The sequence below is a fragment of the Bison bison genome, unplaced genomic scaffold (assembly GCF_000754665.1).
Source record: "Bison bison bison isolate TAMUID 2011002044 unplaced genomic scaffold, Bison_UMD1.0 scf7180017864146, whole genome shotgun sequence".
In the NCBI taxonomy this organism is placed as follows: Eukaryota; Metazoa; Chordata; class Mammalia; order Artiodactyla; family Bovidae; genus Bison; species Bison bison.
Window position 1 is genome coordinate 5,731,367 of NW_011494718.1, and position 22,085 is coordinate 5,753,451.

General features: G+C 41.8%; 1 protein-coding gene across 6 annotated transcripts in view; it reads left to right on the top strand.

Annotated features, from left to right (window-relative positions):
- Positions 1–22,085, top strand: part of SH3D19 (SH3 domain containing 19) — a 110,092-nt gene that overhangs the window by 38,692 nt on the left and 49,315 nt on the right. For 4 of the 6 annotated variants that reach the window (XR_825339.1, XM_010840756.1, XM_010840753.1 and 1 more), the window contains exons 3-8: positions 3,863–3,903; positions 15,270–15,310; positions 16,675–16,717; positions 19,190–19,328; positions 19,440–19,602; positions 20,665–21,654. Coding sequence is in view for 5 of the 6 variants with exons in the window: in XM_010840756.1 (XP_010839058.1) it covers positions 15,295–15,310; positions 16,675–16,717; positions 19,190–19,328; positions 19,440–19,602; positions 20,665–21,654 (1,351 nt within the window). In the remaining variant the exon portion in view is untranslated. The remainder of the gene's footprint in view (positions 1–3,862; positions 3,904–15,269; positions 15,311–16,674; positions 16,718–19,189; positions 19,329–19,439; positions 19,603–20,664; positions 21,655–22,085) is intronic. The other 2 variants (XM_010840755.1, XM_010840757.1) reach the window with 2 other exon arrangements.

Below are 22,085 nucleotides of genomic sequence, written 5' to 3' on the forward strand. Positions count from 1 at the left end.
TTTTGCACGGACCCGGGCAGGTGAGGGTGGGGTGGGGTGGGGTGGTTTGGGGGTTATTCTAGCATATTACGTTTATTGCACACCTTATTTCTATTATTATTACATCAACTCCACCTCAGATCATCAGACACTAGATCCTGGAGGTTGGAGTCTACTGCTTTAATGATTTCTCCCTCTTAATCTTCACAGCAACCTCGTGAGGGAGTTGAGTTATCTGTGCTTTTATATGTGAGGAAATAAGTTTCTTGGAGAAGCTAAAGAATTTAATCTGCACAAAGTTGCACCAGCTGCCACGCGGAGGCGAGGCGCTGGAAGTGAAAAGGGCAGTTGGATCCACAACAGGCTGTGCTGCCCCCTTCTTTAATCAGAAATCAGGTGACCATACCTGCCGCTCCATGGTGGCTCTCCTACCTGAGTGTTCCCGCTGGGCCGGGAGCCTGAACTGTGCTGAGCAGGATTCCCATAAGGTCTTCTTTTAAGGCTATGGAGTGGTACCTTCACCTGTAGCCTGGGCTCTGCAGAAAGGTGGAGATAAGGGGGCATCTGCAAAACCACAGGTTTTTCAACCACAGCTACATTTGAAGTACAGAAATTGTATTGTATGCACCACACAGCCTGGAGGCTACTCCAGCATCTCCCAAAACTGATTCCCATAGACCTGCATTTGACCACAGGCCTTCTTTTTTATTCTCTGTTCCACAGAACCTGTCAACCACTACAGCAGAACTTTAAACCAGAAATAAGATGTTGGTTCGTTTCTAGATGTAACCTAAACATGATGCTGCAAGTCTTGAGACTTGTAGAACCTGAGCTCATCTCAGTCAGAATTCGATTTTGTAACAAGGTTTCCAGCACCCCCACCCTCCACCCCTGCAGCAGCTTGTGGGATCCTAGTTCACCAACCAGGGATTGAACTCTCACCCTTGCTAGTAAAAACGCAGTCTAAAGGACTGGACCACCAGGGAGTTCCTGACACACATTTTAATTTAAATGTTAACATACAGAAAAATACACGAAGTATACAGCTCCATGAATTACCACTCCCACTCAGCACTCTAGAGGCTGCCCTAACAAACTGGGTGAGTTAAGACAGAAGTGTGTTGTCTCACAGTTCCGGAGTCTAGAAGACTGAAGTCCAGCCTGTCAAGAGGGGTCGTTCTTCCCCTGAGAGCCACAGGGGAGTCCTCCCTTGCCTCTTCCTAGCTTCTGGCGGTCTGCGGCGTCTTCCGCATTCCTCGGCTGGCAGCGGCTTCCCATCTCCCTGCCTCCTGTCACAGCACTTTCCCTGTGGGCCTCAGTCTTCACCTGGGCTGCCTGTAAGGACACCAGTGACGTTGGAATCAGGGGCCCACCCCGCTCCAGGACGACCTCATCTTGACTATAGTAATGACATCTGTACTGACCTTATTCCCAAATAAGGTCTTCTCTCTGAGGTACTAGGGATTAGGAATTCAACATATTTTTTGGTTGGGGCGGGAGGAGCAGTTTAACCCTAACATCCCCTACCATGTTCCACCCATCAATATGCCTTTCTCCTTCACATAGATAACAAAGTGTCATCAGTTCAGTTCAGTCGCTCAGTCGTTTCCGACTCTTTGCGACCCCATGAATCCCAGCATGCCAGGCCTCCCTGTCCATCACCATCTCCCGGAGTTCACTCAGACTCACGTCCATTGAGTCGATGATGCCATCCAGCCATCTCATCCTCTGTCATCCCCTTTTCTTCCTGTCCCCAATCCCTCCCAGCATCAGAGTCTTTTCCAGTGAGTCAACTCTTGGCATGAGGTGGCCAAAGTACTGGAGTTTCAGCTTTAGCATCTAACATCCTATAAAATCAGTGGTATTAAATAAGGAGATTACTACATGTAGACATTGATTATATCCATTATACCCTGCCTGGGCACATACATGAAACTTTGACTTTTTTGGCCCTGCTTCTAAGTACTGATTCTGATCCTTTTAACTGCTAATATCTAAGTCAACATGATGTTAACATGCAGTCTCTCCAGTTTTGCACCAAGAAGTTTCTTCTCAAAACTTCAGTCAACCTACTTGTATTTTAGTGCTGTTATTAATATCACTTCTACATCACCATATATCAACCTTTTTTCAAGTAGTTTTTTACAGAAAGCCTTCGAGAACCTTCTTTTAAAAAAATAAATATTGCTGAAAATACTATATTTTTAATTATGGTCCTACCATCATGATATTGGAGACCTCCTGGAGTGTTTTTTTTTTCCTTCCTTCTCTGGTATAATAGTATATGCTTAAAAGTATTCCTCCCATAAACTGAAATGATATATCATTGTATCTTCTTGGAGTTTTATCTTATCTATCCAGCAAGGGGATTTATATAGATTACTACAGGCATAAACTTTTAAAAGAGCACAAACTGGAAAATAAATATACATTTTTTAAAAAGCATTAAAAAAAACGAGGAATTTTTAAACAAGTATTTTTTCCTGAATCGTATCATTAAAATTTCATGGTTGTATATTTTTTCTAAATGATTCCAAAGACAATCCAGCTGGTTTGAATAAAGACAAGAAAGAAATGAACAAGCAACCTTACAAACTAGTGTTAATAGTATTACCCTTTGCAGCCAGATGGTTTCGGCCAGTAAGATGAGGCTCACAGGGTTTCTGTGACTCAGCCAAGATCATATAATCAGGGGCAGCTACTGAACAAAACCCAGAGCAAGCAGAAGACTGTTCTTTTTAGGTAGTGATGCTTGTAATTCTAATCTTAGGAAGAATGCTGTTGGTCTTTAGGTCAATAAAAAAGTAAAGGTGAAAGTGTGAGTCGCTCAGTTGTGTCTGAACGTGACCCAGTGGACGGCAGCCCTCCAGGCTCCTCTGTCCATGGAATTCTCCAGGCAAGAATACTGGAGTGGGTAGCCATTTACTTCTCCAGGAGATCTTCTCGACCCTGGGATCAAACCCAGGTCTTCTACATTGTAGGCAGATTCTTTACCATATGAGCCAAGGCACATTGACTATAACAACGATCTATTTTGATGTGAGGTAGAAGACAGGAATTCTAATGTCAAAACACAAAAGAGATACAGCAGGTCAAAATTCTTTTGGGCACCATGTAATTACTACCTGACTTTAAACTATGTCCAGAATTTTACTGGAAGATTCTCTATGCAGAAGGATGAAAACCACTTTAAGGGCTTCCATGGTAGCACAGTGGAGAAGAATCCACCTGCCAGTGCAGGAGCACAGGTTTGATCCCTGGGCCAGGAAGATTCCACATCCCGCAGATCAACTTACCCACGTGCCACAAGTACCGAGCCTGTGTGCTGCAACTACTGAGGCACACCTAGAGCCTGTGCCCCACAGAGGCCGGAGGAACCCGTGCACCACAACGAAGGGTGGCCTGCGCGTGCCGCAACTAGAAAAAGCCTGCACAAAGCACCAAAGACCCAACGAAACCGAAAGTGAAAACAAACACAATTATTTTAAAGAATTAAAAAGAAAACAGTTTTAAGGCCAAATTTTACTTCTACCAGCCTCCTCAGGTCTCATAACGCATCTTAAATAGCAAAGGCAATTTTTAGTTTTTTTGGTCACATTGCAAGCCACTCAGGATCTTAGTTACCTGACCAGGGATCGAAACATGCCCCCTGCAGTAGGAGTGCGGATTCTTAACCACTGCACTGCCAAGGAAGTCCCTCAAAGGCAATTTTTAAAGTTTTTTAATTTGTCTTTTGTAAATATGATAGTCCAGTAACTAATATATCAAACTGGCTGCTTGTAGCTATTTGCATCCCAGAAATGATCTGGCATTATAAATGATTCTGCTTTAAAAAGATTAATGAATGAATGTGTAATAACTAATTTTTTCTTTCTTTTTTTAGCCAAGGACCCTTGTCATCAATTAGAGCAGTAATCAAGAGATGTAAGTTTATTTTTCCTGCTCTGTACTTTCCAATGAAATAATTTTAAATGATGATTTAGATTTCCAGCAAATGATTGTATTTGATGAATCTTATAAAGAATCTGACAAGAGTAGCTTCTCCTAAGGAGTAATAAACCATTTCAGACAAGCAGCTAGGTTTTCAAGATTATTTTCAACTTTCATTTATTTATAAACCAGTTCCTGAGAACAGTATTTTTCTTTTAGAGAACGCACCTGTTTTTAACAAATGTATTATCTAGTCAATTTTAATGATCTAATATAAATTGTAACTATTTTCCATAGGTAGAGACATCTGATGGGTTTCAAAAATACCAGATCCTGTACTTCTTTACTGATTTACTCCTATGCTATTTTTATGTAACTCTATAAATGCTTATGGAGTTCAGCTTACTCTTCCACATACATGATAGAAGTACTGTAACAGAACTCTTTCTAAAATGGTGCATTCATACTTCCTGACTTTACTTCTTGGTTAAAGCTTTAAAATTTGCTGTTGGTACAAGAGTTCAACATTCTTTTTAATAAAAGGCTTTGCAAACATCCCTTTTCCAAATAGAACATGGATGGTGTGTGCTCAGTCGCTCTGCTGCTGCTGCTGCTAAGTCGCTTCAGTCGTGTCCGACTCTGTGCGACTCCATAGACGGCAGCCCATTAGGCTCCTCTGTCCCTGGGATTCTCCAGGCAAGAATACTGGAGTGGGTTGCCATTTCCTTCTCCAATGAATTAAAGTAAAAAGTGAAAGTGAAGTCGCTCCGTCCTGTCCGACTCTTAGCGACCCCATGGACTGCAGCCTACCAGGCTCCTCCATCCATGGATTTTCTAGGCAAGAGTACTGGAGTGGGGTGCCATTGCCTCCTCCAGCTGAGTCGCTCAGTCTTGTCCAACTCTTTGAGATCCCATGGACTGTAGCCCGCCAGGCTTCTCTGTCCATGGGATTTCCCAGGCAAGAATACTGAAGTGGGTTGCCATTTCCTTCTCCAGGGGATCTTCCTGACCCAGGGATTGAACCCGCATCTTTTGCATCTCCTGCATTGGCAGGTGGATTCTTTACCACTGCACCACCTGAAATAACTGTTATTTTTTAAAAATAAAGATAAGAAAGGGATATTAAATGTTCTTTGCATTATTTGAGCTGAGGTCACCACCCTGAGGAGAAGTATCCTGTTTTTAAAAACATAACTTATAATATTTCGTATGAATTTAGGATACCCACAGGTGTGAAGAACATGCATTTGAACCATTGCAGTGAACACTTTGTCAGGTGACAATACAGAGAAGTATTCCACATTTCCCATATTTAATTTTTTGATGATGGTCATGAATTATAAAGGTGTGGGAATGCCACAGTGGATGTTGGTGGGAATTCATATGTGAAATGAAAAGTTTATAATAGCTGTACATGCCTTAGAGCCCTTGGGGAAAGTGAGGGAGATGGGGCAGGAAAGGAATCTAGAAAGAAAAGTAGGATTTTGAAATTAGGTAAGAGTTTCTTGCTAAAGATATAACTTGGGGTAGTTAAGGTTATATGTGTATAAGCAAAACCCTGGAAGTAGCTCAATATTTAAGAAGGTAGTGTTGACAATCAATAGAAAAGGTGGGAGAAAAAAATGAAACAAAAAACCAAGAAATAGAGAAGGTGAAAAAGACAGAATCTTGTGAAACATCGGTATCTGAGATCAAGCCGTGCCTTTAAGGTTCTGTAGAGCCAGAGAGATGTGACCTCCTTTCACAGGAGTCTCGTCTGCCCACTCCTGCCTTTGTTCTCTGACTTCTTACTTTGCCTCCCTGTTGGATTTCAAGACCTCTTTTGGGGGGGATTTGTAATCCATACCTGATTTCCTATAAATCCTCCAGGATGGATCTTGCTTACCCTGAGGCCTCTGTAACATGCAAGGCTTAGGAGAGATCAGCTAAGGAGGAGGGGGCCAAAGAAAGCTGAAAAAGAAGGATGCCGGTAATAGACAAACTCGGAGACAGCTGGATGTTAGTAGCCAAGGAAGGAGTGGTTTTCAAAAAGAGTGAGTGAAAACCGCAGACAGCTCTTACTGCTGTAGCAGGTGAGGTGACAGGCGGTGAGACTAGGGTGTGTGTGGTGGTCAAGAGGCCAGCAGTGAACTTTGAGTAGATAGGTTTGGGAGAATATTGAAGCTGGAAGCTGTGCTTCATTTCAACAGTGAATGGAGCATGTGAAGTGGGGGCAGCTGGATAGGCTCCTGTTTCATGAACTGGGTAGAAAGAGAAGGAGAAGGATGGCGGGTCAAGCAGAGAAATATGTGCACACATATAGACTATTTAGAAAGAAGAAGCTTGGAGATGTTTGTAGGCCCCGAGGAAAGAGCCGGTGGGGAGACCACACTGTAGAGGAGAAGGGTGGAGAGGAAGAGATGAAGCAGGGCCCCAGAAGAGAGGGAAGCAGGGAGAAGATAAAGCACAGGGAAATGCCTGCTTTAAGATGTCTTTTTTAAAAAATAATAACCCAGTTGTCCTTTGATGTAGCACTCACTTTGTACACACTGAAGAACTATGTGTTGGTTATATTTGTTTTTGACGTTCAGGCGAGAAGGGCAAGCAGATCCTTGGGTGCTGCCATATAAAATAGAATGCAAAATAACTGTGTCAATCCCTCTCCATTTCCATTTTTGTCCATTATATAAGAAAAAGGCGTAAGCAAAATTTGTCTTTGTTGTTGTTGTTCAGTCACTAAGTCATGTCTGACTCTTTGTAACTCCTGTGGATGGCAGCACGCCAAGATCCTCTGTCCTCCACTAACTCCCTGAGCTTGTTAATTCATGTCCATTGATTCGGTGATGCTATCTAACCATCTCATCCTCTGTTGCCCTCTTCTCCTTTTACCTTCAATCTTTCTCAGCATCAGGGTCTTTTCCAATGAGTCGACTCTTCACACCAGGTAGCCAAAGTATTGGAGCTTCAGCTTCAGCATCGGTCCTTCCAAAGAATATTCAGGGTTTATTTCCTTTAGGATTGACTGGTTTGATCTCCTTGCAGTTGAAGGGACTCTTCAGAGTCTTCTCCAGCAACATTTCAAAAGCAGTTCTTCAGCAATCAGCCTTCTTTATGGTTCAACTCTCTCATATCCATACATGACTACTGGAAAAACCATAGCTTTATCATACGAACCCTTGTTGGCAAAGTGATGTCTCTGCTTTTTAATATGCTGTCTAGGTTTGTCTTAGCTTTTCTTCCAAGAAACAAGTGTCTTTTATTTCATGGCTGGAATCACTGTCTGTAGCCCAAGAAAATAAAATCTGCCACTGCTTCCACTTTTTCCTCTTCTATTTGCCATGAAGTGATGAGATGGAATGCCATGATCTTAATTTTTTACATGCTGAATTTTAAGCCAGCTTTTTCACTCTCCTCATTCACCCTTATCAAGAGGCTCTTTCGTTCTTCTTCACTTTCTGCCATTAGGGTGGTATTATCTGCATATCTGAAGTTGTTGATATTTCTCCCAGAACTCATGATTCCAGCTTGTGATTGATTCATCCCGGCATTTCACATGATATACTCTGCATATAAGTTAAATAAGCAGAGTGATAATATACGGCCTTGACGAACTCCTTTCTCCATTTTGAACCAGTCGTTCCATATTCAGTTCTATCTGTTGCTTCTTGACCTGCGTACAGCTTTCTCAGAAGGCAGGTAAAGTGGTCTGACCCTCCCATCACTTTAAGAACTTTCCACAGTTCGTTGTGATCCACACAGTCAAAGGCTTTAGCATAGTCAATGAAACAGAAGTAGGTGTTTTCTGGAACTCTCTTGCTTTCTCCATGATCCGATGACTGTTGACAGTTTGTTCTCTGGTTCCTCTGCCTCTTTGAAACCCAGCTTGTACATCTGGAAGTTCTCAGTTCACATAATATTGAAGGCTAGCTTGAAGGATTTGGAGTATAACCTTGCTTGCATGTGAAATGAGCACAGTTGCACAGTAGTTTGAACATTCTTTGGCATTGCCTTTCCTTGGAGTTGGAATAAAACTGACCTTTTCCCACTCTTGTGGCCTCTGCTGAGTTTTCCAAATTTGCTGACATATTGAGTGCAGCACTTTAACAGCATCATCTTTTTGGATTTTAAGTAGCTCAGCTGGAATTCCATCACCTCCACTAGCTTTGTTCATAGTAATGCTTCCTAAGGCCCACTTGACTTGACACTTCAAGATATCCAGCCTAAGTGAGTGACCACACCATTGTGCCCACCTTGATTGTTAAGATCTGTCTTGTACAGTTCTGTGTATTCTTGCCACCTCTTCTTCATCTTTTCTGCTTCTCTTAGGTCATTACTGTCTCTGTCCTTTATCATTCCCATCCTTGCATGAAGTGTTCCCTTGATATCTCCAATTTTCTTGAAGAGATCTCTAGTCTTTCCCATTCTGTTGTTTTCCTCTGTTTCTTTGCATTGTTCATTTAACACAGCTTTCTTATCTCTCCATGTTATTCTCTGGAACTCCACATTCAATTGGGTATATCTTTCCATTTATCTCTTTTTCAGTCCTGTGACCACTGCTGAGTTTCCAAATTTGCTGGCATATTGAGTGTATCACTTTCACAACATCATCTTTTACGATGTTAAATAGCTCAGGGGAATTCCATCACCTCCACTAACTTTGTTCTTAGTGATGTTTCTGAAGGGCCTCTTGACTTCTTTGCACTCCAGGATGTCTGGCTCTAGGTGAGTGATCACACCATCATGGTTATCTGGGTCATTAGGATCTTTTTTGTATAGATCTTCTATGTATTCTTACCACCTCTTCTTAATATCTTCTGCTTCTTTTAGGTCCATACTGTTTCTTTCCTTTATTGTGCCCACCTTTGTATGAAATGTTCCCTTGGTATCTCTAATTTTCTTGAAGAGATCTCTAGTCTTTCCCATTCTATTGTTTTCCTCTATTTCTTTGCATTGATCACTGAGGAAGGCTTTCTTACCTCTCCTTGTGATTCTTTGGAACTTTGCATTCAGATGGGTATATCTTTCCTTTTCTCCTTTGCTTTTCACTTCTCTTCTTTTCTCAGCTATTTTTAAGGCCTCCTCAGACAACTGTTTTGACTTTTTGCATTTCTGTTTCCTGGGGATGGTCTTAATCACTGCCTCCTGTACAATGTCACGAACCTACATCCATAATTCTTCAGGCACTCTATCAGATCTAATCCCTTGACTATTTGTCACTTTTACTGTATAATCATAAGGAATTTGATTTAGGTCATACCTGAATGGTCCAGTGGTTTTCCCTACTTTCTTCAATTTAACTCTGAATTTGGCAATAAAGAGTTCGTGATCTGAGCCACAGTCAGCTCCCAGTCTTGTTTTGGCTGACTATATAGAGCTTCTCCATCTTCAACTGCAAACAATATAATCAGTCTGATTTCAACATTGACCATCTGGTGATGTCCATGTGTAGAGTTGTCTCTTGTGTTGTTGGAAGAGGGTGTTTGCTATGACGACTGCAAAACTCTTTGCCAAAAGAGTTAGCCTTTGCCCTGCTTCATTTTGTACTCCAAGGCCAAACTTGCCTGTTAGTCCCAGTATCTCTTGACTTCCTACTTTTGCATTCCAGTCCCCTATGACAAAAAGGACATCTTTTTTGGTGTTAGTTCTAGGTCTTGTATAGGTCTTCATAGAACTGTTCAACTTCAGCTTCTTTGGCATTAATGGTTCTGGCATAGACTTGGATTGAATGGTTTGCCTTGGAAACTAACAGAGATCATTCTGTCATTTTTGCGATTGCACCCAAGTACTGCATTTCAGACCTTTTTGTTGACTGTAAGAGATACTCCATTTCTTCGAAGGGATTCTTGCCCACAATCAGTCAGTCAGTTCAGTCTCTAAGTCATGTCTGACTCTTTGTGACCCACATGGACTGCAGCACACCAGGCTTCCCTGTCCATCACCAACCCCTGGAGCTTGCTCATACTCATGTCCATCGAGTCGGTGATGCCATCCAACCATCTCATCCTCTGTCATTCCCTTTTCCTCCTGCCTTCATCTTTCTCAGCATCAAAGTCTTTTCCAATGAGTCAGTTCTTCGCATCAGGTGGCCAAAGTATTGAGCTTAAGCTTCAGCATCAGTCCTTCCAATAAATATTCAGGACTGATTTTCTTTAGGATGGACTGGTTTCATCTCCTTGCAGTCCAAGGGACCTTCAAAAGTCTTCTCCAACACCAACGTTCAAAAGCATCAATTCTTCAGTGCTCAGCTTTCTTTATGGTCCAATTCTCACATCCATACATGACTACTGGAAAAACTATAGCTTTGACTAGATGGACCTTTGTCAGCTAGATAAGGTCTCTGCTTTTTAATATGCTGTCTAGGTTGCTCATAGCTTTTCTTCCAAGAAGCAAGCATCTTTTAATTTCATGGCTGCAGTTACCATCTGCAGTGATTTTGGAGCCCAAAAAAGTAAAGTCTCTAACTGTTTCCATTGTTTCCCCATCTATTTGCCATGAAGTGATGGGACCGGATGCCATGATCTTTGTTTTTTGAATGTTGAGTTTTTAGCCAGCTTTTTCACTCTCCTCGTTCACTTTCAGAAGAGGCTCTTCACTTCCTCTTCACTTTCTTCCATAAGGGTGGTGTCATCTGCATATCTAAGGTTATTGAAAGTTCTCCTGGCAATCTTGATTCCAGCTTGTGCTTCATCCAGCCTTGCATTTTGCATGATGTACTCTGCATATAAGTTAAATAAGCAGAGTGATGATATACAGCCTTGATGTACTCCTTTCCCAATTTAGAACCAGTCTGTTGTTCAATGTCTGGTTCTAACTCTTGCTTTGACTTGCATATAGGTTTCTCAGGAGGCAGGTAAGGTAGTCTGGTATTCCCATCTCTTTAAGAATTTTCCACAGTTTGTTGTGATCTGTACAGTCAAAGGCTTTAGTGCAGTCAATGAATCAGAAGTAGATGCTTTTCTGGAACTTTCTTGTTTTTTCTATGATCCAACGGATGTTGAAAATTTGATCTCTGGTTCCTCTGCCTCTTTGAAACCCAGCTAGTACATCTGGAAGTCCTCAGTTTACATAATGCAGAAGCCTAGCTTGAAGGATTTTGAGTATAACCTTGCTTGCATGTGAAATGAGTGCAATTATACAGTAGTTTGAACATTCTTTGGCATTGCCCTTGTTTGGGATTGAAATGAAAACTGATCTTTTCCAGTCATGTGGCTGAAAGATGAACTCCCCAGGCCGGTAGATGTCCAGTATGCTACTGGAGAAGAGTGGAGAAATAGCTCCAGAAAGAATGAAGAGGCTGAGTCAAAGTGAAAACAGCACCCAGTTTTGGATGTGACTGATGATGGAAGTAAAGTCTCATGTTGTAAAGAACAGTATCGCATAGGGTCCTGGAATTTAGGTCCATCAATCAAGGAAAATTGGAAGTGGTCAAACAGGAGATGGCAAAGTGAGCATCGACCTTTTAGAAATCAGTGAACTAAAATGAATCGGAATGGGAAAATTTAATTCAGGTGACCATTGCATCTACTACTGTGGGCAACATCCGCTGTATCACAGAAAAAGCAAGAGAGTTCCAGAAAAACGTCTTCTGCTTTATTGACTGTGCCAAAGCCTTTAACTGTGTGGATCACAGCAAACTGTGGAAAATTCTTTAAGAGCTGGGAATACAAGACCCAACCCTACCTGCCTCCTGAGAAATCTGTGTGCAGGTCAAGAAGCAACAGTTAGAACCAGACATGAAACAATGGTTGGATGGCATCACCAGTTGGATGGCATCACCGACTCGACGGACATGAATTTGAGCAAGCTTCGGGAGTTGGTGATGGACAGGGAAGCCTGCGTGCTGCAGTCCATGGGGTCACAGAGTCAGATACGACTGAGCAACTGAACTGAACTAGAACAACGGACTGGTTCTAAATTGGGAAAGGAGTACGTCAAGGCTGTATATTGTCACCCTGCTTATTTAACTTATGTGCAGAGTACATATGAGCGACTGAACGGAACTTGTCCCTTGCCTTTCGTGTCTCTTATTTTCTCAACTATTTTTGAGGCCTCTTCAGACAATCACTTTGCCTTCTTGCATTTCTGTTCTTTGGGATGGTTTTGGTCACTGCTTCCTGAACAATGTTAGGAACCTCATCCATAGTTCTTGAGGCACTCTGGCTACCAGATTTAATCCCTTGATTAGATTCATCACCTCCACTGTGATCTAAGTTCATACCTGAATAGCCTAGTGGTTTTTCCTACTTTCTTAAATTTAAGCCTGAATTTTGCAATGAGGAGCTCATGATCTGAGCCACGGTCACTTCCAAGTCTTATTTTTGCTGACTGTATAGTGTTTCTCCATCTTTGGCTGCAAAGAACATAGTCAGTCTGATTTTAGTATTGTGTCATTGGGAAAAGGTTTTGCTATGACCAGTGTGTTCTCTTGACAAAACTCTGTGAGCCTTTGCCCTGCTTCATTTTGTACTTCAAGCCCAATCTTACCTGTTATTCTGGGGATCTCTTGACTCCCTACATTTGCATTCCAATCCCCTATGATGAAAGGATGGTTTTTTTTTGGTGTTATTTCTAGAAGGTGTCATAGGTCTTCATAGAACTAGTCAACTTCAGCTTCTTCAATATCAGTGGTTGAGGTATAGACTTGGATTACTGTGATATAGAATAGTTTGCCTTGGAAACAAACTGAGATCATTCTACCGTTTTTGAGATTGCACACACGTACTGCATTTTGCATCTTGTTGACTATGAGGGCTACTCTATTTCTTCCAAGGGATTCTTGCCCACAGTAGTGTATGTAATGGTCATCTGAATTAAATTCACCCATTCCCATCCATTTTAGTTCACAGATTCCTAAGATGCCATCTCCTGCTTGACCACGTCCAATTTACCTTGATTCGTGGACCTAACATTCCAGATTCCTATGCAATATTGTTCTTAACAGCATCAGACTTTACTTTTACCACCAGCCACAACTGAGTGTCATTTCTGCTCTGGCCCAGCTGCTTCATTCTTACTGGAGCTATTAGTAATTGCCCTCTGCTCTTCCCTAGTAGCGTATTGGAGGCCTTCTGACCTCTGGAGCTCACCCCAGTGTCGTATCTTTTTGCCTTTTCATACTGTCTGTGGGATTCTCCAAGCAAGAATACTGGGGTGGTTTGCCATTCCCTCCTCTACTGGGTCATGTTTTGTCAGAACTCTCCACTAGACCGATCTGCACGGCATGGCTCATAGCTGCATTGAGTTAGGTATGCCCCTTCGCAATGATAAGGGAGTGATCTGTGTAGGGTATCCTTAAAACAACCCTAATAAAGTAGGTATTATTTTCTTCATTTTATACGCTGAGCAAATCAAAGTCATCCGGATCATGCGTGCTTTCTTTCCTACAGTAGCTTGCCGTTCCCTCCTCCGGTGGACCGCATTTTGTCAGAACTCTTCGCTGTGACTCGTCCGTGTTGGTAGGCCCTGCATGGTAGCATGGCTCCTAGCTTCACTGTGTTATACAAGCCCCTTAGCTATGTCAAGGCTGTGATCCATGAAGTGGAAATTTTGTCTTACCCAACCCAATAAAATGTTTGCTTTCCTATCCCAGACATAGTCATCTATTCTTGACAAGGAAAAGACCTTATCATATTTTGAAAGCAATATTCCTTAACTGATTGTATTTTAAATTCTTTCATAATGATTCTGGATCCAGTCAAGTCTTGAGATTCTTCTTTTTGTGTTCATTCTTGTGAACACTAAATATTTTGGGCAGAGTTCTTGAACATGTTCTATGTGGATACATGTGGAAATTCATGCTTTTCCTTTCATTAACTTTTTAAGAGGAAATTATTCTTTGAAATTCACAGATGTAGCTAATATTCATTGCTTACTATGAGTCAGCAACTGTATATTTACATTATAAAATAACGGCCAGCATGGTAGGTGTTAACCCCATTTTACAGATGAGGATACTGAGTCTAGGAGATTAAATGAGACGGGTCAGAGATGTGAACCTAGACTTCCTGACTTCAAGGCCCTTTTGAGCTTTCTACTCCAAGGGCATTCCTGTTACCATGTCAAATGCCTCTAGTTTATACTCTGTCTGAGGCAAATGTAGTTAGTATTTTTATTGTGATTTTTATTGGTAAGGTAGCACTATAGCAAAGATGCGTGTAATATATAATCCTATGTGTTTATTTCTCCTGCCTATCATTTAGTTGATAATTTTGAATTATTTAGAATGAGGGCTAGCATCCAGCTCTCCTGGCTCCACAAGGAGTTTAACTGGTCATTCTCCTCATCTGTGAGGTTGGAGAAGGATGGTCATTAAGGATCCATCCAGATTTATGACGCTGTTGGAATTTAGGAGAGTTCTTTATTAGCACTAATATTGCAAATCCAGATCTCTGTCTTTTATAAACAACTGGATATGAATTTTCCTTTGTACTGAGAATTCAGCCATATGAACTGAAAACTTTGTGAATAATTCTATGAAACAATAGACATTTCACTAAGAAAATCTTGCCTTTGTTCTGTGGTCTTAATCCAAAATGCACGGAAGACTGGCAGTTTGTGGCAGAAGTTGAAAGGAGCATGTTGTTCTGTGTGGACCATGGTGGCAAATTTGACTCTCCTGGCAACAACCAGATCAAATCTGTTTAATCTGGTGAAATGAGAATGAGATTAAGCAGACAGCTGAGATTAGCAGGAAGATTGTGAGGCACTACGTGAAGTGTTTCTAGCTGTTAAACTTGTTCACTGACAAAAAGTGCCAGTCATCCTATAAGGGTCAGGAGAGAAAAGAGATTTCAAAGATGAGGGAGTGTGAGGGGAAAAGGTCAGAGCAGGAGAGGGGAAAGGAGCGGTTCTGTAAGACTGCGGGGGAGGCCTGTAAGTACGATTAGGGGGCCTTCAGTCCCGCCATCCTGCTCCATCAGTGTGGGAGTTCCAGTCTGCTTGCCAGGGGTCGGGGCCGTTCCTAACAACCGCTGGTGTGAAGGGGCAGAGTCAAGTGAAAAGCCACCAATTTGAAAGATGTAAATTGACTACTGAATTACCTTTTACATATTATTCATACTTTAAAATTGATCCCTGTTGAAGTAGCAAATTGATTTTGTAAAATGATTCTTTTTTTTTTTTTTGCTAAAAACTGTAGGAAGATTCCCTACCCCCACCCCCCACCCCCGTGGTTATGTGTGTGGATATCCTGCCTGCAACATAATTCTTTAGTCTCTGAAACTATGGTTCATCAACTTTTCCTTTTTCTCGAAATGCAGAGGGGGAGAAACATTGGCATGGCAAGACAGTTTTGCTGCTGAATTCCTTTTAGAGCTTAGGCAACTGGGTTCACTCTTTTTTCTCCCTTTCTTCTTCTGTAACCCCTTCTTTTTTTCCTTTAGCATTCATGAATAGTACACAGCAAAAATGCCCCGTGGAAGAGGTATGTTTGTGATGATAAATAACATGATGTCTTTTAAAAGTGCTGTGTCTGCTGATTCTGGCTTTAGTGATTGTGGTGATGTGATTGTAGCTTACTTGGTGAGCCTCTGACTTAATGAAACCATTCTTACAAATCAGACCTGCTGCTCAGAGCTTCAGCCTCTCTGTACTCTTTTTCCAGTAGAGAAAATATACCTCAGCTTGGTTTAACTCTTGATAGACGTGTACCAGTCAGTCACACCGGTTGATGATAGGAGGTCAGAACATCCTCCAACCTGAGATCCAAGGGTTTTGGTTTCAGGTGTTAGTTTTGCTTTGCTAACCCCATGCAGGATCTGCTGTCACAGCGCTAGCCCCAGCCTAAATTTCATTCCCTCTCCCATCTCTACCCCTGCCTTCCCAGCTTGGGCAGCCTCCTGGATCAGAGAGAACCAGAACTTAACAGGAGGAAGAAAGATTCATACCTTCAACCTGTTCAAATCGAAAGAACTAAAAAAGTAGAATATCAGAGAGACATGGGAAGTAGAAATAGTTGATATCTGAAACAAATCCCCCTTTGTCCACAAATTTTTTACCATATACTATTTGATTTTTTTAAAGGTATCTTTTAAATGTGCTTCTTAAAATAGGAATACTGTTCTCTGTTACACATGCGTGTGTAATAGTGACCCCATGTGTGACACATTTTCCAAGTCATTTGGTTAATACAGAATTTAATTTTAAAATAAAATTTGGAAAAATGTAATCCATCTAGTTTTTGGAGTTTGAGGTTTAAGGGAAAAGTTAGTGCTGCATGTACAATAATAGTCTCTGAACATGTTTATAAAAGTGATTTGAACACTTTTTGCATGTATTATCTCTTAATTTAAGTAACAAAACAACTTAACCTCATAAAACTCAAGAAAAATTAGAAAATAGTTGGAAATTTGACCACTTCCACTTCTTTACAATAGACTTATAAACAAATATCACAAAAGCATAATCATATGGATTAGAATAGATATTTAAAATTTTTTTCTGCCCATCGTTATTTCCTGTCATCATAATGTTCTTACCAGGCAGTTTCTACTTAATAGCTGTCTGCTTTGTTCATTCTTCAAATTATTTTCAGAACCACAGAACGTGCTTTGGAATGTTTTTGAAATCTATATTTTCTTATGCAACTCAAATATATAACTATGATTAACTTTATGCCATATGAGAAGGTTGTTTTGATTTGCTTTTCTACTTATGGGTGATAAAATTCATAATTCTATCTAATGTCAAGTATTAGCTAACTTTTTCCAAAATTGTATCCTGTAAAAGTTTAAACATTTATTCAATGTATGAATTTTGTACTATATCAGAGTATTGTTTCTTTTGTAGCTTCTCGGACTTCTATTCAGAGTGAGCTTCATCGAGATAGGAGGTATGGTTATATTTATAATAGAGGACATATATTCTGCTAATTATGAAGTATAAGTATCATCAGTAAACAAATTGCATATTTTTCTCATAAACAGTATATTACAGTGTTCTACCTCATCAATACATTTTCTAAATTAATCTACAAGTTTGAATGATGGTTTCTGTTGAGAAAAGAAGCAGTACAAGCCTGAAAATGTTCTCTTGACAGTAATCATTTACTGAAGTCAGTTTCAAAATGTTTACTAAGCAATTGCTCTATGGAAAGCATTGCTGTAAATGCTTCAAAGATATGCTTTGTACCTCATAGTTACTTAGTAAATATCACATGGATGAATGAACTGATGACAGGATGGAAAACTGAATAAAGGAAAGATAAAGAAAGGAAAAGTCAGGTAAGCTAGATGGATAGCAAGTGAATAAAAATGGCTAGATGACTGGTGAGGTGGGGGAGCAGGAAGGAGTGAGTCACTGTACAGATAGAAGGAAGGACCAGTAGATGGACCGATGGGAGGATGGATGGAAGGGCGGACAGGTAGACGACGAGAAAGGTAGATTTATGGTCCCTGCTTTCAAATGTCTTAAAGTATAGTGTATAGTAATGAACGGGGACTGTAACCAAGTTCGAATCCTGACTTTGCTGTCTCACCCTGTGACCTCGGGCAAGCTCCCTAACCATTCTTGGTTTATGTATCCCCACCTTTAAAATACGCCAGAGGGTTGGCATGAGGGCTAATACACGTATAGTGGTTAACGTTTATTAACTAGTAGCTCACTATCTATTTAGATAAAAGCTATATAAACATTGGAACATTGGAATAACTCTTTTGGATTACACAGAGGAAAGCCAAAGTTAATTGTGCTAGAAGGCAATGGCACCCCACTCCAGTACTCTTGCCTGGAAAATCCCATGGACGGAGGAGCCTGGTAGGCTGCAGTCCATGGGGTCGCTAAGAGTCGGACACGACTGAGCGACTTCACTTTCACTTTCCACTTTCATGCATTGGAGAAGGAAATGGCAACCCTCTCCAGTGTTCTTGCCTGGAGAATCCCAGGGACGGAGAAGCCTGGTAGGCTGCAGTCCATGGGGTCGCACAGAGTCGGACACGACTGAAGTGACTTAGCAGCAGCAGCAGCAGCAGCACACTTAGCATTATATCTAAGAGGGCTAAAGGCTAAATGCAATTTGTGAAACAATTTTTCTAACTCTTAATACATGCTCATTACAGAAAGTATTGGAAAACTGAGAAAAATATAAAGAATAAAACACAGCTTATTCACTCTCCTATGTAAAGACAGCAACAATTAATAATTTTGAATAGTACATTCCAGATTATGAAAATAGGTAGCTAGATTCTGTACATACACCTCAGAACCTGGCTTTTCTTAATAATTGGATCTGGTAATTATAGTTCCCTTTGTCAATGCAATTTCTTCCGATATATGACTTTTGTGATTAAATATTACTTGTGAGGTGATCATATACTTTAATCATTTTTCTCATTGAAATATGTTCTTATTTCAGTTATTTGTCCTAATAAATAATTCTTATTATTTAAATTTTTAAAAGCTGTAAGCAGAGGTTCTTAGGGAATACAGTTCAAACAACATCAATGGGCAGGTTCTACTGTTTCACAAGCTAGCATGAGAATGTGTGTGCGTGTACAGTTTTGGTAATGGCAGTGCATTTTATTTTTATTTTCCATAGAGTACCAGAGAAAGGCAGAGCAGGTCACCATCACACCTATTTGTTAGATGAGAAAAGTGAGGCTCAAGAGAGGTTGATGAGTTTGCTCAGAGTCAGGCAATTGGTATTTGTTACGAAATCAGGTTGAAGGTTAAATGAGATCAGAGAATCAGCTTAAGAGAATAATGAAAGAAGCCACACCTAAATCACTGTGGCTCCTCAGGACGGAAGATTAATCATCAGATTCATATACAGACTGAGCAGGAACACAGGAACACACGTCAGGGTCTAGAAGTGAACGTGCCAACTCTAAATACTTAAAGATAACTGACTGAGGGAGAGGTCCAGTGAGGAGGAAGACGCTGTTCTTCTAATTATATAGTATTGTTTCAGAGTATGTACTTTGGAATAACAGGAAACGAAACATTTCCATTTGACCAATGCATTTTTCTACCTTACGATGCACCTATGTTTGTACCATAGGCCAGATAGCAGAACCCTGGGAGAACGAGGTTGTGTGGGTCTTGGATCTGAATTCTGATCAGCCAAGGCAGAGTGAAGTGTGCTCGAGGTGTATCTCTAACTCTCTGAGGACAGTGTCTTGGAGGATGGCTGTCATTTGCTCCTTCGAAGCCTGTCTGGGTATACTGCTAGAGACAGCCCAGGCCAGACAGGTCATTTCTGTGACTGGCAGGCTTTATGTCACTTTCTTGGCTGATAGTTATTTTCATAAATCTTTGAACACTTGCAAATAGACAAAACCTCACTGAGGCTTCTGTCTGTTTCCAGGCGCCCAGAGATCACCATTGTGGCAGCTGAGCCGCTGAGGCCCACTTCGTGGTTTCCAGGAGCCCACCCACCAGGACTGGCATTTCCCCCAGCTTCTGCAGCGGGCCCTTGGAGGCCCAGTGAGCTGGTTCCTGCTGAGGTGAGTAAATATCGCATTACCTCTTTGCATTTTATTTTTAAATGAAGTTCAAAGATAAGAACCTTGGCTATCGCCTACAGCTGTTTAAAATCTTCATTCTTCATTTTGCAGCTCCCACCATCTTATGAACAAGTCATAAAAGAAATCAACCAAGTTCAAGTTAACACTACAAATAATAATAATGCTGCTGCCACTCCACGGCACACTATTACTTCAGCAACTCAGACTGACTTTTCAGAAGAAATAGACAACCATCTGCCTCAAAGTAATGCAAGTAATTTGTCTTCCTTCCTTCCGACCTAGTTCTCAGGAAGTAATCAGTAGACTCCAGCCTTTAAAATAGTTTGCAATTTGTGCATAATTCATTGAGCTCGATTTCCAGTTGGTGTGTGATCACTGTGTGCTTGCTTTATTTGGCCTTGCCGTGATTATTATAATAGATCATTCTCACAAGCTGCAGCCCCAATCTCTAGGGTTCATCCTAGTTCATATCACAAAAACATCATCCTTTTAACTCATGCTGATGCCCTTTATTTCCATTGAGAAAGCCGTTATATTTAGCAACTTAAACTTAGTAGGATGCTAAAAGTTGTCCTTTTAGGCTTTTTAAAAGCCCTTGTAGGGATTTCCCTGGTGATCCAGTGGTTAAGTCTTTGCATTCCAATGCAGGGGTTGTGGAGTTTGATCCCTGGTTGGGAAATTAAGATCCTGCATTTGTGTGTGTGTGTGTGTGTGTGTGCACGTGCTCAGTCATTCAGTCATGTCTGACTTTTTGTAACTCCATGAGTTACAGGCTCCTCTGTTCATGGAATTTTCCAGCCAAGAATATTGGAGTGGGTAACCATATCCTACTCCAGGGAATCTTTCCAACCCAGGGATCAAACCCGAGTCTTTTGCATCTCCTGCATTGGCAGGTGGATTCTTAACCACTGCACCGTCTAGGAGCCCAAGATCCTACATGCCACATGGCAGAAAGAAAGAGGGGGGCATTGTATTAGGATAACAGATAAGAGTAAGTTACCTTGGAAAAGTAAAGCAAGAATTGTTAAAATTTTGACAAGAGAGATGGTTTATTGATACATCTACTGAGAATCAGGAATTTAATGATGTTTTAAAATATTATATAATGAATATTTCTTAAATGAATAAATGCAGCCCGAAGAACCCTCCTGCAGGAAGCTGAATATAAACATTTCCCCCATGATTTTAGAATTACTTTTTACTAATGAAGGAAACCAAAATCTCTTGTTATTCTATATGTATATTTTTTAAATCTGTGTGTCTTTTTCCTTTGAAATAGTCACATTGCAGCTTCTGTTCATTTTGGTCTTGTCAGCCCTACAGGCACCTCTGAAACCCCTCCAGCCATCCCCCGCCATCTCAGCCAGGCACCCTCCAACAATCGAGGGGCCTCTAATCGTCTTTGATATTTCTGAAGAACAGAATTGTCCACAAAACTCCAGTGCTCCAAGATGTCCAGTGCCAAAACCAAGATCAAAAAGCAACCTCAGACCAGTGGCCAGAGATTCTCACGTTAAAGAGCAGAATTCCCGGAGCAGTCCAGTGGCCGCGCAGGAGGAGGCAGCCCCGAGCCGGCCCCCGTCCCTGTGGGAAGGTGCCAGCTGCCCCGAGGGCCAGGCCGCGATGAACACGATGAGCGCAGAGCAGAGCCGCAGCACTGTCATTTCCAGGATCAAAGCGCTTGAGGGCCAGACAAGTACAGAAAGCTCGGGACTGCCCAAGAAGCCGGAAATTGTGCCCCGCACAATCCCGCCCAGACCTGCTGTTTCCTCAGGGAAACCCTCTGTGGCTCCCAAACCTGCAGCCAGTAGAGCCTCTGGAGAATGGGACTCCTGGACCGCAAGCAGACTCAGGGGGGCCCCCTCCCCACACTCTCCGCCGAAGGAAGCAAGGAGCAGCCCTGTCACCAAGCCCGAATTGCCAAAGAAACCAAATCCTGGCCTTATCCGGAGCATTAACCTTGAGAGTCTGGGTGGAGGGCCCATGGCTGAGAGCCCCAATGGTGGGAAGAAAGCCCCGACTCCTGCTCCTCGGCCTTTACTGCCCAAGAAATCAGTGTCCTCAGAAACCTCCCCCTGCTCTGTGGCTTTGCTGAAACCGGTCACTGTGCCTCCCCGACTCTCGGTGGCGTCACAAGCCAAAGCCTTCAGGTCACTGGGAGAGGGACCCCCAGCCAGCCCCCCGGTTCCTGCTCAGCAGAGCAAGCCTCCGGGTGACATCGACCTCATCAGCTTCGATGATGATGTTTTACCCCCACCATCTGGGAACCTGGCTGAGGACTCTGTTGGTCCAGACATGGTTCTGGGTGAGTAAAACCCAGAAGTAGAGAGGAATCTAAGCTTCTCCGAGGGTTGTCTTGAAAAGGCACCTGCTGTTTTCGTTTGCAGCACGTGAGTTCTTGAGGTGTGGACACGCACACGTGTGCACATGCATGCGTGAGTGTGTAGAGACAGGGAGGAAGAGTAAGGAAACAAGGAGCTAGGTGGGAGAAAGAATCAGAGCGAAGGGAAGATCTGAGGTGGGGAGATAGAGAAAAAGAGGGAGATGCGTGGGTTTTTAAAAATATTTATTTGAAAAAAAATAAAAAATAAAAAATAAAAATATTTATTTGGCGGTGCCGGATCTTAGTTGTGGCACGTGGGATCTTTAGTTGCAGCATGTGAGATCTAGTTCCCTTACTAGGGATCGAATCAGGACCCCCTGCATTGGGAGCTCGGAGTCTTAGACCACCAGGGA